At 42.0% G+C, this 19,050-nt stretch overlaps 1 protein-coding gene across 2 annotated transcripts in view; it reads left to right on the forward strand.

Annotated features, from left to right (window-relative positions):
• Nucleotides 1–16,982, forward strand: part of LOC140535424 (FERM and PDZ domain-containing protein 4-like) — a 90,691-nt gene extending 73,709 nt beyond the window's left edge. Inside the window, exons 6-17 of one of the 2 annotated variants that reach the window (XM_072656792.1) lie at nt 34–138; nt 1,085–1,192; nt 1,388–1,519; nt 5,371–5,490; nt 7,243–7,379; nt 9,033–9,159; nt 9,659–9,748; nt 10,932–11,114; nt 11,256–11,394; nt 11,820–12,827; nt 12,979–14,061; nt 14,705–14,790. In XM_072656792.1, coding sequence (XP_072512893.1) covers nt 34–138; nt 1,085–1,192; nt 1,388–1,519; nt 5,371–5,490; nt 7,243–7,379; nt 9,033–9,159; nt 9,659–9,748; nt 10,932–11,114; nt 11,256–11,394; nt 11,820–12,827; nt 12,979–14,061; nt 14,705–14,709 — 3,237 coding nt within the window. In that variant the 3' untranslated portion in view covers nt 14,710–14,790. Of the gene's footprint in view, nt 1–33; nt 139–1,084; nt 1,193–1,387; nt 1,520–5,370; nt 5,491–7,242; nt 7,380–9,032; nt 9,160–9,658; nt 9,749–10,931; nt 11,115–11,255; nt 11,395–11,819; nt 12,828–12,978 lie in introns of both variants that reach the window. The other variant, XM_072656791.1, reaches the window with a different exon arrangement.
• The last annotated feature ends 2,068 nt before the right edge of the window (nt 16,983–19,050 follow it).

The following is a 19,050-nucleotide window of genomic DNA, read 5'->3' on the forward strand; positions in this document are numbered from 1 at the left end:
TTTGTTATAATTGTTTTTCATTGTCCTTTTCAGTCCCCCAAATCAGCCTTTATCAGCGCAGCCAAAAAAGCCAAGTTGAAGTCAAATCCTGTTAAAGTGCGCTTTGCCGAGGAGGTCATCATCAACGGACAGGTTCCGGTAAGGTCCAAAACCACATCAACCTGACTTACCAGCACAGTGTCATCATCATCATCATCATCATCATCATCACTCAGTAATGCAGAGGGTATTATTAGCAGTGTGCTAAATCTCAGCGTGCAGTCCCTGGTTTGAAAGTGGAGAAATTATAAAATTATAAAATATATAAAATATTACATAAATATTACATTCTTTCTTTCTGAAAATTACTGGAAATGACTGAAAATGTGTCATACTGTATCTGCCATGTATCATAAATATGATATACTGTAATTATGTTTTTGTGATATTCTTTTTATGTTATGTAAATTGTACAGTTTATAAATCAGAGGCACTCTGGATATGAATTTTAATTAGAGTTAAAGTTATAAACACACTCTCAGTTATTATTGAATATCATCTACATCTGTGTTAATCATTCTGAAATGCAAAACCTCCAATTTTAGACACACCTTGCTGTAAAATGACAGAAAGGTTTTCGTTGTGTTTTGTTTAACCTGGTATTTTATTTGTGCTTTTAAATAAATGTATAAATGTATAAAAACAAAAAAAACTACAAGCTAATATAGATTTTAAAAAATTGCTTTCAGCAGATTTAAACAATATATTTGAATGAAAAAATGTATATTTCTATATACATTTGAAAAATATATTATAATATATAAATTAAATTTTACATTTGTACTTTAATACATATTATTATAATAATACTTGAACTGTTGTTTCACTGTTGTTTGTGACAAATCGCTTGTCTCATGTCCCTCACAGAAACCATGAAATATTCAAACCTTTGGTTTAAATGCTTTTGTGCATCTCCAGTCTGAAAACAAGGCCTAAAATTCACTCACTTCTTTTTATGTACCTGCAACTAAACAGGTTTTCTGATTGAACTGTTGAATGCAGCTCTAATTAAACTCCCTTTAATGCATCTCTGCTTTTTACGCAGGACACTGTGAAGGACAACTCGCTTCTCTTCATGCCAAACGTTCTGAAGGTGTATTTGGAGAACGGGCAGACCAAGTCGTTTCGCTTCGACAACAACACGTCCATCAAGGTGATTTGACCGCATGGTGCTTGCATGCTGCAGCCTATGAGATCGCCGGCAAATCTTGGACGCGCACCAAAAGCCCCCTTTGCATCTTTCATTAAAATTGCAGTGGGGTGGTCTCATATTTCAAAGCCTGTATATTAATACTTGATAAAGTGAGAGCCAAAAGGTGAATACTGCTTTTCTCACTGTGTGATATAGGATGTCATTATGACCCTGCAAGAGAAGCTGTCCATCAAGTGCATTGAGCATTTCTCCCTCATGCTGGAACAGAGGATAGAAGGCTCCGGCAGCAGGCTGCTACTCCTGCATGAGCAGGAGATGCTAACTCAGGTAAGAAGGAAGATGAAGGAGCTACAAATAACATTTAACCATTTCAAGCAAAGTGTACAATATTAGATACCTTGTTTTGTTGTTGTTAGTTTTTTGGGACCTCTGCAATGTGTGCGGTCATTAATTAATTAATTATCTTAAAGAATGACTAAATAAGACAATTAAAAGTATAAAAAAATACATTTGATAATCTAATCAAATCAAATACATATTTTTTGGTGCATTATCCATCAGCTTCATGCGTTAAAAAATATAGCCAGATTTCTATTTTTCCATATTATATACAATTCTAGTTTTTTTAGAAATGTATATAATATAAATATAATATAATAATATATAACTAATTATGTGTTACAAATATTATAATAATATATATAACAAAAGTATAATAAAATATAATTAAAAAAGTCACACATGCAAGGTGTTATTTCATTTCTTTCTTTTTTTCAATAATTGGTCAGAAGATCAAATGAACACTCCAGTTCTAAATAAATTTTTGGGGAAAGTTTTCAATGGGCCAACCTTTAAAAGATTAACAGGTTTGACATATAATATTTATATTTTACAGTTTAATGTATATTTAATGTAGTAATGTTGTTACCCCAGAAATTATATAACCCCAAGCAGTAAATGAAGTCGACAGCTGATATACCCTACTATTAGAAGTGGAACAATGCATCGTATTGTATCATACAGCCCCAAACAGCATATTGGCCAGCGATAATTTAACACTGTGACTGTTGATTTAACACTGGTAAATTAGCTGAGATGGATGAGTGGTCTGGAATTATTACATAACTTGATGAAGCAAATTATTAATTTGTTTAATAGCTGGATCACTTACAGTACAAGAATATGCTCATTAGTAATTTACAGTATCATAGAGGTTGACACATCAAAGACTGGAGTTGCTCATATTCCATGTTATTTACCAGTTATTATACAGAAAGGGGTGAACAGAATTTGTGAAATATGAACCAATGGTGGGACCAGAGCTCAAGTAATAGCGCTACACACAAGCCCCCAAACAGTCCTCATGTATATATATATATATATATTTGTGTGTAGCGCTATTAAAAAATTAAATTGCCACTTTATGGTCTTTCGGTTCACTTATATTTAGGTGTGTTGAATCAGTGCTTTATTGATTTGGAAAGGATGTAGTGCATGTACAACTAGTTGAAAATCTGTCATTATTTACCCCTTAAACAGCCTATGGCCCCCCCAAAGGGCCAAAAGTGCTATTGCAAACTTCTATTACCAGAGAATAGCCCCACCAGCTTGTACAGAAGTCCCTGTAGTTACTGAATAATACTCCTTGGTGTGCAATAGTGTGTTAAGGGTTGAATATTGAAGTTAAGCTGTTATAACACTTACATTGAGCTTACAATGACATAGTGGGATATGTTTATCCAGGCAGGGAATCTAACTGCATGCTGGGTAATGGTGTTATCCACTACGCTGGTTTGATCCAGTTGGTGCTAAATGCTCAGTACTAAGAAGGCCTGGTTCCTTAACAAACCCACTGAGTTTAAGTGCCGCATCCTTGTGGTGATAAGTCACAGCTTTGACATTCAAAGATGACATACAGGACTGCAAACGTAGGTTCCTGCCTTTAAAAATACCAGATGGTGGTGACGGAGCACTCTCAGATAACACCAGTTTAAGTCAAATGAACGTCATGTTCATTGGGCCTATCTAAAATGATTGAGCTTATCTGACAATAAATTTAATAGGATTAGCAAGTTTATCTTTAATCTACATTCCTGTCGAAATGAATGTGAATAATTCCGCCATCTTTACGGCTGACCCAAGTGTATCTGCAGGCGTTTCGTATTCCAAGGACAGATCCTATCATGTCTAAGAGTTGGGCGCCTCCCTTTGGGGGAAGATGGCATTAGTGCACTCACAGTTGTCAGCCTATATATGCTGGAAAAGTACAGCTGCAATTTAGGTACTCTACATAATATTCCATGCTAAATATGAGCTCGGCTCGATTTAAGAAAGTGGATTTAACGGGATGCCAGCCCTCCCCCTCACACTCCATGTTTGTGGAATATTAATTTCATGCAGGTAGTCTTAGCATATTCCAGCATAATGACAACCTACATCGGTTTATGGTGGCTGCTAAGTTCGGAAATCACTGACGTTACCAATTCGCAACAAATACAGGACTGTTTAACTGATGAGCAGTTAAGCAAACACTTTCAGCCAATTGATTAGCTGCTGTGGAACCTGCATTCTGTCACTGCCTCGCTAAAACCTTGTATCTCCCCTTTTCTCTGTTTGGACAAAAGTATTGAGACAGCTGCCCATTCACTGTGCCTCCTGAAATCAAGGGTATTAAGAAAGAGTTCATCCTGCTTGTATTGGAGTAACCGTCTCGACTGTCCAGTGAAGGCACTGCTGTGAGGATTTGATTGCATTCAGCGACAGAAGCTTAAGTGAGCTCAGGATGTTGGTTGGATGATCACCACCCCACCTCACCCCCAACAAAGTATTGGATGGAGCGCCATCATTCCAGACAGCACAGTTCCACTGTTCCACATCTCAATGCTGGGGGGCTTTGCACCCCTCTCGCCCACACGCCTGATATTAGACATGGTGCCAATAAGGTCATGTTTATCTGCTTCAGAGAGGCCTATTCTTTTGGCAGAGCTTCTCTACAGGGACTAGACAAGCTGTGTGTGTGTGTGTGTATTTGTAGTACATCTGTGTCAGCAATGGGTGCAACTTAAAGTGGCTGAATGCATTCATTAGAAGGGGTGTCCACAAACATTTGGACATATTGTGCAACTGAAATATGGCAGATGGTCTATATAAATAACTGAATGAAATCTTTTTACATTGACATCCATTGAAAGGCTAGTAGGGTTTTTTCTTGTCCTGTAAAGTTGCCGTTTTGGAGATACAAGGTGTTTGTCCGAAAGTAACAATTTGCTGCAAACACCGAATTCACAATGATTATTACTTTATCAAGCTTCAGCAGTATGGTATATAGGTATATAGGCTGATGGTGACCCATACCAGTCTATTTCTATTGTTTAACTGGTATCAGTTTTCAAACAAACTTTTGCAGGTCAGACTTGAAACCCATCCTCTAGATCAAGAACATCTTTTTTTTTTCTTGGTGCTGAAAGATCTGAAGATCAAAAAGCAGGAAGAAAGCCAGCTCTGAATTCTAGTGACCCCGGTTCCTGCTGATGTCTTAGAATTTTCTTCTTTGATGATGATCTGATTATTCCTAAAAACCTGACTCCCGCATCAACAGCGCGATGCTCAGACTTCATTTCAGTCACAGTCAAAGCTACAGGACTCAGTTGATTATCAGTTGGGACTTGCAGGAATCGGACACGAGAGAGATTACAGGAGATTGACAGGAATCTGATTGGTATTCACACGCTGGCGTAGCCCTTCGTGCTATTTATCAAGCCCGGCCAAACCACAGAGGAGGCCTTCAGTGTTTTAATGAGGGTCTGAAGGATTGTTTTATATGCGTCGAGCACAGACACCAGCTGACGTAAGAGTCACTGCGCAAGCAGAAATGGAAATGAGGTGACCACAGTGTAGGAGACCAGGAGGAGAGACTGGTTTTATGGGCAGTCTGTCCCACCTTAAAGCTAAAGAGCATCAAGCGAAACGACCACAGCAGAGAGAGAAGCTCTGAGGCTTCAAGTCGGACTGAATAGCAGAGCTAAAAATGCATCATTATAACAAGAAGAGGCGGTGGGAGTCTTGTTAAAAGGCTTCTTTCACTGCCTTCATTAAATCGCACTGTAGTCGTTTGACCTTACACTGACCATATGGCAAAATTTACATGTTCTCTCTCTCGTTCTTTGTCCTCTGGGCAGGTTACACAGAGGCCAGGTTCACCCAAAATGAAATGCTTTTTCCGAATCAGCTTCGTTCCAAAGGATCCAGTCGACCTTCTTAGGAGGGATGTGGTAGCTTTTGAATACCTCTATGTCCAGGTGAGGCAAAGAATATGAGAAATGTTTTTTTGTGTTTTTTACTTTTACTTTACCCCCAAACAAGGCTTTTAACGTGTTCAATTGTTGTTGTTTGTTTTCTCAATATCTGTTATTTTGATAAAGACCTTAGTGGACAGCCATGCATTAACGTGAAGTTAACATTTAAAATGCACTGCAATGGTAAAGCAGCTGTTTACACAGCTCAAACGCTTTTTTATCAATTATTAAATGAGACATAGTATAAAAGCAATAATTTCACATTAAACTAGAGCTTCCCTGACATTTCTGTTGGACTATAAGATCTGAATCAGTGAATAATCTAGTATACGTGTGGGCTAAATGAGCTATAACCACAACAGAAGAACAACAACAAGTAATTTCTATTAGAATGTATATACCCATTAGAGGTGTATACACCCATGAACACATATACATATGCAGATAAAAACAATTAAAATTAAAATATAATACTATAATACCAGGATAATATATAAACTGTAGTATAATGTATACTATACTACAGTATACTGTAGTATATACATGTATTTATATGTAAATATTTAGATACAGATAGAATGCTATTGATGATCTAATGCCATTTTACCTCTATATCTTTCATAAACAAATTGTAACCATTGATGCCTGATGCCCACAAGTGTGGACAGTAACATTTGCACTCCTATAAACAATTACACAATACCAAACTCCCATTGATTCAACTTCGATCAAAGTATTCCCTACAGTTTATTAAAACAGAAAATATGTTTATCTCTGTGGATCTTGTCAAATAAAAGTATTTAAAAGATATTATAGAGGTCATGTCCACCACCACCCGACATTTCGGATTTATCAATATTTCATGTTAACAAATATTAAGTGATTATTCAGTGACACACTAAAGGTTTAAAAGATTTCTCTCTGTTAGTTTGGAGTATGTACTGCATTGTTGAATATATGTCCACTGTTGTGAATACCATGTATGAAATTGTATTGAGAATTTCCCCACTGCGGGACTAATAAAGGACTTATCTTATCTTAAAGGGGTAACCATAAAACGCATGAGCTGGAAAAACTATAAATGAATAGAGGAGATGAACAGTACTAATTAACACTAAATAATTAAAAGAATTGTAAAAAATGAAGTTAAGCTGTTACAAAGGTTAAAAAGGTGCTATAGCATGCAGTTATTCAGCGTTTTAAACTGCTATTGGACGTCTACATAGATGATATATGACTTTGGTCAGGGGGAAATATCCAGATGGTTCTACGTGGCCATTTACAACTCTGTGATCTGGCCAAAAGTAACAAAAGATACATATCGCTGCTGTCCAATGAAAAACCTGTATCTCCATTTTTGTCTGTTTTCAGTTTTCTCCATGGTTTGAACTCTGTAGCTGTCCTGAGCACTGTGTCAATAGTTCTGGATGAACAGACCAATAGAAATGCCCTAAATTACTTGGAATAAGCTCTTATTTTACATTAACTTCTGTTCAAAGTCAAGGCCATTTTTGACTTCTCCTGTAAAGTCATTTTGGAGATACACATTTACCTGATCCATGTAAATATTGCCTGGGCTAAAACATAGGTCTAGCTGACTGGTAGGTCGTAGAGTGTCTTTCTATCCTTTTTCTGCTGTGACACTGAGAATTTCCCCACTGTGGGACTAATAAAGGATTATCGTATCTTGTATTTTCTCTTTTAAATCAAGTACCGGACTGTAACACCATGTGTCTTCACCATCTCTTTCCTCAGAGCTGTAACGATGTGGTTCTGGAGCGCTTTGGCCCAGAGCTGAAGTACGATGCTGCTCTTCGTCTCGCTGCTCTGCAGATGTACATCCTCACCCTCACCACACGGCCGACACAGAAGGTTTCACTGAAGTACATCCAGTAAGTCCGCCGTTACTGGCTCTTGCTTCTCTTTCCTGATCTGCAGGAGAAGCTGGAGTTGACTGTTTCATTTAATTAACTTCCAACTTTTTTCCCTTTTTTTTTGGTTACATCCCTTTACACTTCGAAAGGATCAACACATAATTAACGAGGACTGTTTACAACAAGAGCTGTGTGACTGAGCGGCAAAGTGATTTATGGATTTCAATTATCAATCCGTCAGCTTGGCTTTCATAAATCAAACATTAGACAGCACCACGGGACAGTGGCTGTGCCCTGTTAAAATATTTCATTACATTTCGAATGTCAGAACTGCTTGATGGTTACAAACTCCACAGATTACAATTGAGAAATGCTGGCCAAGTTTGTAGATAGCAAAATTAGAATACACCGATCAGCCATAAAATTAACACCGCCTCCCTGTTTTTACACTACGGGTCCGTTAGATCAGCTCCATACAGGAGCACTTTGTAGTTATAGCTATAATTACAGACTGTATCCATCTGTTTCTTTGCATACTCGGTTAGAATTCTCAGGACCCCACAGGACCACCACAGAGCAGGTAGTATTTGGGTGGTGGGTGATTCTCAGCACTGCAATGACACTGATATGGTGGTGTGTTGGTAGTGTGTGCTGAGCTGGTACGAGTGGATCAGACACAGCAGTGCTGCTGGAGTTTTTAAACACCTCATCATCACTACTGGACTGAGAACAGTCCACCAACCAGAACTATCCAGCCATCAGCGTCCTATGGGCAGTGTCCTGTGACCACTGATGAAGGACTAGTGGATGACCAACACCAACTGTGCAGCAACAGATGAGCTTCTGTCTCTGACTTTACATCTACAACAATTGGACCAGCTAGGTAGGGTTGTCTAATAGAGTGGGCAGTGAGTGGACAGTTACAGTGTTTAAAATGAGTATCTTATCCACTCATACCAGCAGCGCAACACACACTAACGCACCACCATGTTTATGTCACTGCCGTGCTTAAAATGACCCACCACCCAAATACTACCTGCTCTGTGGTGGTCCTTTGGGGTCCTAAACATTGAAGAACAGAGTGAAGAGAGGCTAACAGAGTATGAAGAGAAACAGATGGACTACAGTCTGTAACTATAGAATGTCACAGTGCTCCTATATGGATATAATGGCCAGTGATTGTAAAGCAAGGAGATATGGCGATGGTGAGATGGTGTATATACTGTATTTGCCATTGTGTAAAAAACATGTGTAAACAGACTTTAAAAGCTTCTTATCTGGTAAGTGTTTAGCAAAATGCTAATTCTGGTTCGGTAAATCAGTGCTTAATGAGCTGCTGATGGAATTGAACACACCCACGCTGTGCAGGCTGGACTGGGGTGTCCAGGAGAAACCTGGAACCGAGCTTTGTTCTTCAGACTAGCTCACAAGATCTCCTGTTCCTTTTCACTGTATTTATGTTTACCTGTGTCTGTTCTGGTGAGATCTGATGGGATCTGATGGTTGTTCCATGCAAAAACACACTTATTGCTGAGAGTAGTGGTTGCACATAACATGCCTGGGTGCCTAGAACCTTTCCAGACTACTGCAGCTGCTATTAAACTTCAGCTGATGTGCAGTAGAGGTTTTCTGCCTCTGTCTTCCTCACAGTATTCATATGTTGTCCCACAGGAAGCAGTGGGGTCTGACACTTTTCTTACCCCCATCGGTGCTCTCCAGCATGAAGGAGAAGAACATCAAGAAAGCCCTGACTCACATCCTGAAAACCAATCAGAATCTAGTGCCTCCTGGGAAGAAAGTAGGTCTGCCTTTAACTGCCCATTTGTTCTAATCTGAGACAGGCTTTTATGGTCCACAACCCTACCATTAACAGTGAAACTTCAAAACTGTCATTAGTTCAGCAGCAAAAGATTCTACCAGCTTCTTAATATCCCATCATGTCTCCCGGTCCTCGTCAGCTTGCCATATGCTGCGAGAAGGCTGGAAACATGTCAGAAGGGAGACATCTACTGGTTTAACAGTAGGAAGCAAGATATTAGATGTTTCTTTAGAGCCCCCTTGCCAACAAAGGAGCCTCTGCTTATTTAAAGTGTCATGAAAAATGCAATGTAATTATTAATATTTCAGATTCATTAAATAATGCATGCTTAAAACATTGCATTCTTTATCCAAACTACTGTTGAAAAATATTGCAAACCTCTCAAACAGCAGGTTTACATTCATTTTAATATAACAGCTCAGTGTGATAATGCTGAGTAACGTTTGTCCCATCCTTGTCACCATTCTTTGTTTTCCAGTTAACCATTTTGCAAGCAAAGGTGCACTATTTGAAGTACCTCAGTGAATTAAGATTATATGGAGGAAGAGTTTTCAAATCTATCTTACTGGTAAGTAGTAATATAAGCTTTATTTTTTTTAACAAACATTCAATTCTGTGGTTTTACTTATCAGGACAAAACATCTGGTCTTTAGCAGGTCTTAAAATTTGGTAACTACAACCTCAGCTGAACAACAACACACAACAGATACCCACTGACATTATGTATTTAACAAAAACAAAGCCAAAATGCAAAAGCTACATAAACAACTTACAGCAACCCATGAATCAGTAGCTCGTAAAACTATCTTTAGCAGTAATCTCACATCATTCTAGAGAATTTTTTACCTATTCTTATTTACAACTTTGCTTCATTTCATTAAGGTTTGTGTGGATTCGTTTATGCACAGCTCTCTTAAGATCCCGCCACAGCTTTTCACTTGGGTGGGGGGTCTGGACTTTTGACTAGGCCATTGCAACACCTTGATTTTTTTCTTTTTCAGCTGTTGTAGATTTACTGGTGTACTTGGGATCATTGTCCTGTTGCATGGTCTAATTTCAGCCAAGCTCTAGCTGCTAGAATATTTGTATACAGAGTAGCTCATGTGTTGACTGCAAGTCAATGACTGGAATTTGCCCAGATCCTGTGGCTGCAAAACAAGCCCAAATCCTCACCCTCACCTCTCCCTCTGTACTTGACAGTTGGTATGAGGTGTTTCTGCTGATGTGCTGTGTTTCTTTGTTTTTTTAAATTAAAGCCAAACATATCCACTTTGATCTCATCTGTCGAAAGGACGTTGTTCTAGAAGTCGTGTGGTTTGTTTAGATGCAAACCTAAGCCACGCAGTCATGTTCTTTTTATAAAAAAGAGGCTTTCTCCTGGCAGTCCCTCTCCAAAGAAGCAATACTTGTACTTGAACATTTAACATGCTAACTGGGAGGCCTGTAGAGTCTGAGATGTAGATATCAGGTTTTTGCACTTTCTCTGAGCATTGGGTGAATTTGTTGGGATGATCATTTTCCACGTGAATAATCTTTCTCACTTTAGAATGATGAACTTCAGATTGTTTGGAAATGGCCTTATAACCCTCCACAGATTAATGGCCAGCAACTATTGCTTTTCTAAGATCTTTGCTGCTGTCTCTTCTTGTCTTAAAATGTCATGTTATGTGTCAATAGTAATTTTACACTGCTATGTGAAGATCAGTATCATAAACCAACCTTTCTCTTCCTTCTTTCTCTTTCATGTAAAGCAAGGGGAAAAGCAAACAGATGTTACATTACTTGTAGGCCCGAGGTATGGTATCAGTCATGTCATCAATGCCAAGACCAATCTAGTGGCCCTCCTGGCAGACTTCAGCCATGTAAATCGCATCGAGATACTCACAGAAGACGAGGTCAACGTGCGGGTAGAGCTACATGTCCTGGATGTCAAGGTATGCATTCATAGCTGCCCAATGACTAGAATGCTGCTCTATTTGTTTTAATTACTTATACTTTTGATAATGACAAAGACAAAACCGCTGTTCTCAGACTGTGACTAAACTGGTCTCATTGTATTTCTGCTTTTGCAACAGCCTATCACATTGATAATGGAGTCCAGTGATGCCATGAACCTGGCATGTCTAACAGCTGGGTACTATCGGCTTCTGGTGGACTCTCGGCGCTCCATCTTCAATATGTCCCACAGCAACAGCACAGGAGAAATGGAAAGTTGTACGTACCCATGGTCGAATTTTCTTACAGCTTAAGACTTCAGCTTATCAGCAGCCGGAGCCCGAGAGAGCACAATTGGCCATGCTCTCTCTGGGTGGGTAGGCGGCACTCTCTCCCATCATCACACCCGTTGTGATGCTGGCCTGCACAGGCGTCTGTTGGCTGATGTATCAGAGCTGTGGATCTGAAACGTTGACTGCCTAGTGAGGCTGCACTCTAAGCAGTTAGAAAAGAAGCAGTGTATTGGAGGAGGCATGTGCTTGTCCTCACCATCCTAGTGTTGGGATCATTGCAAGAAATAGGGGGATTTCTAGGGATTGGGTGGGTTAATTGGCTAAATTGGGGGTAAAAATGTAAAATAAATAAATAAATAAAATGTATGCACTGCTTTCATTTGACTGACATCATGCTCCTATGTTTTTCAGGTCAAGATCCTAGAGAACTTGAGTGGCCGTACAGCACCTCATTAGGCACGTGTGAGGATCCTAACCTTCAAGCAAGCATGACTTTATCTTATCAACCTGAATCTGAAAACCCACAGGACCGAGTAGGAGAGAATATCCTAACATCTCCCTATTCTCCAGAGCCCCAGCTACCCCAGTATGCAATCCAAAGTGGAGAGAGATCACCAGTTAGGTGCAGAAGCCCCCAACCCCCGCCTCTTCCACCTGCAAGGCTTCGACCCCAGGACTCCCCCAGGAGCGCTAAGGTGTCCTTCATATTTGGAGATCCACCCTTGCACAGTGTAAACCCTCAAAATCTAGGCTATCAGCGCCTCATGGATGAGAGTCCTGAAGTACCTGAGCGGCCTGCTTTCATGCATAACAACGACGTGGGCTTTAGGACTCCAGATGGGGCGTCGTTTCGGATCAGGCCCAACGTAGTCTATAGCAACATCGGTGAGGGGAAAATCTTCGACAGTGCTGAAGGTATCGAGGAGCCTCTCTTGCGTGATTTATGCTATGCTGAAACCACTGACGATGCAGAGGATGAGGATGAAGTTAGTGGTGAAGAGGATACGGCTGCAACACCTGGAGAGGGTGAACCAGGACTTCCAGCAAGCAAAGCAACATTCCTCACCCTCTCTGGCTCCAGCGATGATATCATAGACCTGACCTCCCTCCCACCACCAGAGGGAGATGATGACGAGGACGAAAACGATGCAGTTCTGCACTCCCTCAACATGGCCATCGCTGCTCCTCCTCCTGGATTCAGAGACAGTTCTGATGAGGAAGGCACGGAGGCCAAAAGCCGGCCACAAAGCTCCTGCGATAACGATAGTATCCCTGTGTCCCTGATTGACGCTGTCCCTACACACGGGGAGGGCAGCAGTGTCAGGAACTTGGATCATGCTGTTGTGGACACACTGCAAGCACTAGAAGCACTCGCTGTATCTGAGGACACCAGCCAAACTCGGTCAAACAACAGTGCAGGTCTTTACGTTGTTTTGGCATTCAAGTACACCATTTTTACCACTTGATAGGCCCCTGGCTTTTCTTGCATATTTCTTTAATATTCGTAGAGGTTCTGAAGTAAAATACACCAATGTTAACATGACTTGTCCCTCTTTGTGTTGCCTTGCAGGTAACGGCATATCACGAGCTTTTAGTCCAGAGTCCTCATCGGATTCAGGAAATGAGACCAACTCCTCAGAGATGACGGAGAGCTCAGAACAGGCTGCAGCCCACAGACTTTCTGAGAATTCAATGCGTCTTTTGGTGGCCACCACTGAGGGCTATCAGCCCCTTCAGGAGGAGAAAACCGAATTCCCTGTATCCCCTTGCGCTAGAGGGCCCATCCCAAAGCCGCCACGCAGTCCCTCTCGCCACAAGGATGTGCAGACCCAGTCTGCAACAGTGCCTTCAAAGCATAATCTACCTTCTTCTGATAATCTAGAGATGGAGCCGGAGACAATGGAAGACAAGTCCTTGAGTAATTACATGGTCAAAGCACACTCAAGCACGCTTCTGAATACCGGCAAGAGATCTAAAGCAACAACAAGTGGGGGGAAACGACACAAGAAGTTGACCGATGCGCCGGGAAAGTATAACACGTTCAGCGGAAGAGAAAGTCATAGGAGGAGTCAGTTTGATGTTGAACGGACGTCATTCTGTGAAAGGATTCAGGGGCGACAACCTCTGCTCGAAAACGAGCCTATGGAGAATCAGCGAGAAGAACCTCTTGGCTCTGGAGGAAATCTAACTGCTAGTAACAGTACCATCATGATTGACCAGTCTAATGTTGTTCCTCTATCTCCAGTAAAGAAGCCTCAGGATCCTGGACAGACTGAGTTCCACAAGGAGGATCAACAGGCCCATCCACCACTGCGACAGGGTGTGGCACGACTGTGTGAGTACCACCTGGCCAAGCGGATCTCTTCTCTGCAAAGTGAAGCTCAGAATTCCTTGCAGAGCTCCCAGTGCTCTTCCTTGGATGCTGGCTGCAGCACAGGAAGTAGTGCATGTGCAACCCCCATGGACTCACCCCTCTGTGCTCCTGACTGTAAACACCCTCTCTCTGAATCCTCCTCCTCTCTCCTGCTCACATCACGGGACCTCCACCCTCATGCAGACCCTGCCCTCCTGAGGAAGATGCTGCCAAATGTACATCCCCCTGGATCTGATCCATCCCTCAATGCCAGGCCATCAAAAATCAAAGAAACCACAGGTACAGCTCGAAGGAGTAATCTTCTCAGTGATCTGCATGCAAAACATGGCAGTGTAAGAAGTCTTAACACTAAAGAGGGGAGTGAGGCCTATAGGCAGTTGATAAACTATCTAACGGTCAGCCAGATGCATCAGGGAGGCAAACTCCATAGGGCAGGATTGGGGGGAGGCAAAAAGGACAGCAGAAGGCATGTCACAAACAATCCTGTCCTCTTAGACCTTGTTAGAGGTAAAGGCAACGTTACTGGCAGATGTCCCTGCATGCCACCCTCGCCCTCACCTGTTTTCAGCCCAAATCTAGCGCACTCCAATGCAGCTCCTCTAAGACCGAACAGAGGTCCTCAAATGTACCACTCGGCCACCTTACCTGCTAAATTGAAGAGGAGTCCTGACTTGCATGCTCAGAGACCCGCAAGCAGCCTTGAAATCAGGCCCAGTCTTTCTGAACGGAGAAGTTCATTTTCCGGCCTCGAGTGTGAGTTAGAGCAAAGTTTTAACCCCGATCGGTTCCTTTCTCTTAATAGGAATCGCAGCGGAGACCTACTCCATGCCAGCCCAGTGGACTGGCACAAATCTGACTGCAGGATGACCCATGCTGTCCAACAGACGCCTAACGATTCTCTTTGTCTCTCTAACACCCCTAGTGTAGCTCGCACAGAACCCCCTGGAATGCAGTTGGGAGGAGGAGGAGACCCGCCTGCTATTTTACCAAGGCACGTCAGAACCTGTGCCAGCCCCCCACCACCACCACCTCCACCACCGCCGCCTCCACCACCGCCACCACCTCCTCTGCCTCTGTCAAGTCTCTCAATGAACACCAGCTACAGTGTGTCGAAGCAAGAGCCAGACGTCCCTCTGCGACAGAACCACGTCCATATGACTCCTCAAGGATTCCATCAGTGTGACACCAACTCCAATAGTCTGAGGCGGGGCAGGGAACTCAGACGAAGTTCCAGCACTATAACAACTGGCTCTGGAAGTATCGAAGCACTCTTTGAGAAAGCAAGGACACCGTCCATGGGAAGAATCCAGCAGGGGAATTTCCAACCAACTGAGCCACAACTACAGAGAAGGCCCACCAAGAAGAAGCTATCAAAAAGCTACTCCCAAGGTTCCATGGCTTCCCAAACGACCTGTTGGTCTATGAGCAGTAGGGACAGCAGGAGAAGCACTTCTCTCATGCTTCCACTGCAGAAAGATACCAAGCAGGCCAAAAACTCACAAAAGCTGGAATCCAGTCCCTGGAGGTGCAACGGCCCCTTCAGTTACTGCTTCTTCAAGAGGAAAAATCAGACGGAGGACGATGAGGGAGATATGGAGGGCTTACGAAGGCACTGTGGTGACTTGAATGAGGCAGGTCCTTCCCAGTACAACCCCAACCCTGTTCTAGACAGTACTGGAGAGCAGCTATATGGCGAGGTCCTGAACAACATGAGCTTTGGGGACAGACTAGCCCGGATAAATGCGCTGAAAGACCGCATGTACGTTTTCCCGGCTGGTTTCTCCGAGGTCCGGAGGGATGCAAGCGAGCTAATTGCTCTGGTGCGCTCCAGCGTGGGCAGGGGTGACAGAGGTACGCCACCGATGCAGGCGCAGGAGCTGGCCCAGTATAAGCAGCTGCTGGCCATTGAGTCTAAAGAGCTTGGACGGGCATGCCGAAGGATGGCCCAAGCGCACGGGAGCCCAGAGGAGATGTTGCTGGCAGTCACTTGTAGTTTCCAGGTGCTCTGCTGCTTGTCTGAGGTCTGCATGTGCTTGGTGCGTGGCCTAGGATCGTCGGCCTCCCAGCAGCAGCGCGAGGTTGTCGCCAAGGTTGATGAGGTTGTCATGAACTACATCTGCCTGCTCCGTGCAGCAGAGGCAGCCTCTGGTAGTGCCCCCGGGGACCACAGCGTTAAAGCACTCGCGCGCCACTCCAGCACCATGTCAGCTATCGCCAACACCCTCACCCGCTCCCTTAAAACACTGCTCAGCAAGTAGGCCTCTTCTGGTGTCCCTGAGTCAGTCTGTTCTTTGCAAAGCCATACATGGACATCTGGGTTGATGTGAATGACCCACAATAATATACTGTTATGAATAATCATGTGGTGTGCATAATTATTTTATATGTAAAAATGTATATACATATACATTTTAAAATATATTCAAAGCTATAGGACTTTTAAGGTGAGCTTTAACAGATTATTCGTCTGATCCAAATATCTTAAAATACTGTACTGTCACATGTTGCAGTTTAAAAATAGAGTATCAGATTAGGCGGCTTCTGGCGAGCTGTAATACTCGGCATTTAAAACGGCTTCTTATTGCACTTTTCTTTAAGTGTTTTTTATTGATTCGATGCAGAAGGAGATCAATATCACGCAGGACAAAAAAATGCAATACGTATTTATTTATTTATTTATTTAATAGAGATCATTTATTTCCTAGAGAGAAATAATATTTTATGGGTCTTTCGTTTTCAAAAACAATGAATAAGAATTTAGATTCTACTTTCTTTGTATTTTTGACATTTGTTGGTCATGCTTTCTGGTCGTACTTAACTTGTTTCACAGGCCACAATACCGAACTCCCCTTTATGATTTCAGACTCTACACTGAATTACAGGCATTCGTAACTTCCTCCAGAATCTCAAAATCCAATAAAGCATTCAAAGAGCTGAAAAAAAGGCATTTGCGGCTGGCTTTATTGATTCACTGACTGATTCGATGACTATTGGGACACAGCTCCACATTCTTATCTGGACATTCTTGTTCTACTCACTCATTCATGCTCTGTTTTTGCTGTTTTGGCTTCTTAAGGCTTTGAATTTACAGGGCTATCACGGACTCTGAACTTTGACCTTTTTTTTTTTTTTAGTATTGTCACCCATATCACAAGTGAGTGTGGGCCGTTAAGGCAGGTTTGTCAAATAAAGTGGTCACAAAGAACTTATTTATGTACTTACAGTGCAGTATTTCTATGTCTGTTAGTATTGGTAAGGTTGAACATTGAGGTTTAGAGGAAACAGGAGCTATTTACAAGCATGACCGCTCTCAAGTGATCAGCATTAACTAATAAGAGAGGAGCGGAGGATCGGGACATTTACAAAGGCCGTTCAGTCCACACAAGGGAAAGTCGTTTGAGGTCTCAGCTGATTTCACTCCCCATGGAAAATCAGTTTAAGTGCCACGACTGGCAATGAGGGAATGGTATTGGTTGGTAGGGTTTCTCATGCACCACAGCCGAAAACCAAAGATGAGTGAAGCACCAAGGTGAGGAACATAATCCCACTGCACTGCCAGTTTTATGACCATTATAGAAGCGCATACGATCACATTAGTTACAGTTCTGTGTACGAACTTTCTAGGCACCTTGGCTATGACATCATATTTAAAGAAGCTCTTTATCGGGGGGGGGGGCACGTTACCACAGAAAGACCTGGTTTGATGTATGTATGGCAATGTGTTTTTGTGAAGCCCTTTCCAAACTTGGTGTGGCTCATTAAGAGATTCATGCAGTAAGTCAGGCTCGTAGCATCAAGAATTAAACTACAGCCCTCCAGCACAGCACGAAATGTATGAAATAAATCAAATAATATATGAAAATAAGACATTCTTGTTTTTTGTTTACTGCATTAACTTGTTAAACTCTAGACTCCTCTAGACAGTTTATTAGGCACATTATTATTCGTTCTCCTGCCTAAGGACAACCTAGCTAGCATTTTAACTTATGACTAATCATCATCAATCACATTTGTGAATACTGTTGTGATTAATACCATTAAATGTTTTAATAGACACACACACACACACAGACAAAAATGGAGATACATGTTTTTCATTGGAGAACAACAATGGTCTGCATTTAATATCCCAAAGAAACTTCAGGTAAAGTTCTGCCGCATTGCTATCTTGGCAATGGAAAACACAGGTGCTCTGACTGAAAACAACCTAAGCAGACTTCAACAGTCAGGCACTCACTGCTATCTTGGCAGTGACTTGTCAACACAGGCGCGTGCAGCCCAACGCGCATACACCCCCGCTTTACGCCATTGACACAGCAATCCGCCAAAGTCAGACCACACCTGGCTCTTAAAGGGAATGGCAAGTGACACGCTGATTGGTTTATTGACACATTTCACCCAAAACACTCCCATGATTAATTAAGAGACTTAATACATGCCTTTTTCCCATTATTACAATAGTAAAGGCACACTGACAGGCTCTAAATCAAACTGTGCGCTGCTCGGCTGACGGCTCACTTAAAGATAGGGGCCCGTAGACGTATTTGCCAATTAAGTAAAAAATAAAAAAAAATATTATACTGCATTGACATAAGTATTCAGTGCTTATTTGAAGCTTCTTTAGAAGTGATTACAGCCTCTTGTCTTCTTAGGTATGAGGCCACAAGGTTTGCACACCTTGATTTGAGGAATTCCTGCCATTTTTCTCTGGCAGGGCCACTCAAAGACATTCACAGAGTTGTCCCTAAGCCACTTCTGTGTTGTCTTGGCTGTGGGCTTTTGGTCATTGTCTTGTTGGAAGGTGAACTTTTGGCCCAGTCTGAGATCACACAAGATCTTTGTGGCCCACCCAGCGTGACCATTGGGTTTTTGGTCACTTCTCTTACCAAGGCCCTTACCAAGGTCAAAGTCCTTGGGAACTTTCAGTGCAGCAGAAATGTTTTTGTACCTTCCTTCTCCAGATCTTGCACAATCCAGACCTTACACAATCCTCTGACAAGTCTCTGAGCTCTACAAGCAGTTCTTTTCTCCTGTGAGACCATATCTGGAGAGGTGTGTGTCTTTCCAAAGCATGTCTAATCAGCTGAATTTACCACATTAATAACTTCAATTAAGGTCCACCTTTGAAAAGCTAATGGGATGAGAAATAGGAGGCCACCAGATCTACATTTCAAGTGTCATAGCAAAGGATATATATATATATATATATATATATATATATATACTTATACAAAATTATAGTTTTTTACCTTTTGCTCTTTTTACTTT

Source organism: Salminus brasiliensis, chromosome 15, assembly GCF_030463535.1.
Source record: "Salminus brasiliensis chromosome 15, fSalBra1.hap2, whole genome shotgun sequence".
Lineage (NCBI taxonomy): Eukaryota > Metazoa > Chordata > Actinopteri > Characiformes > Bryconidae > Salminus > Salminus brasiliensis.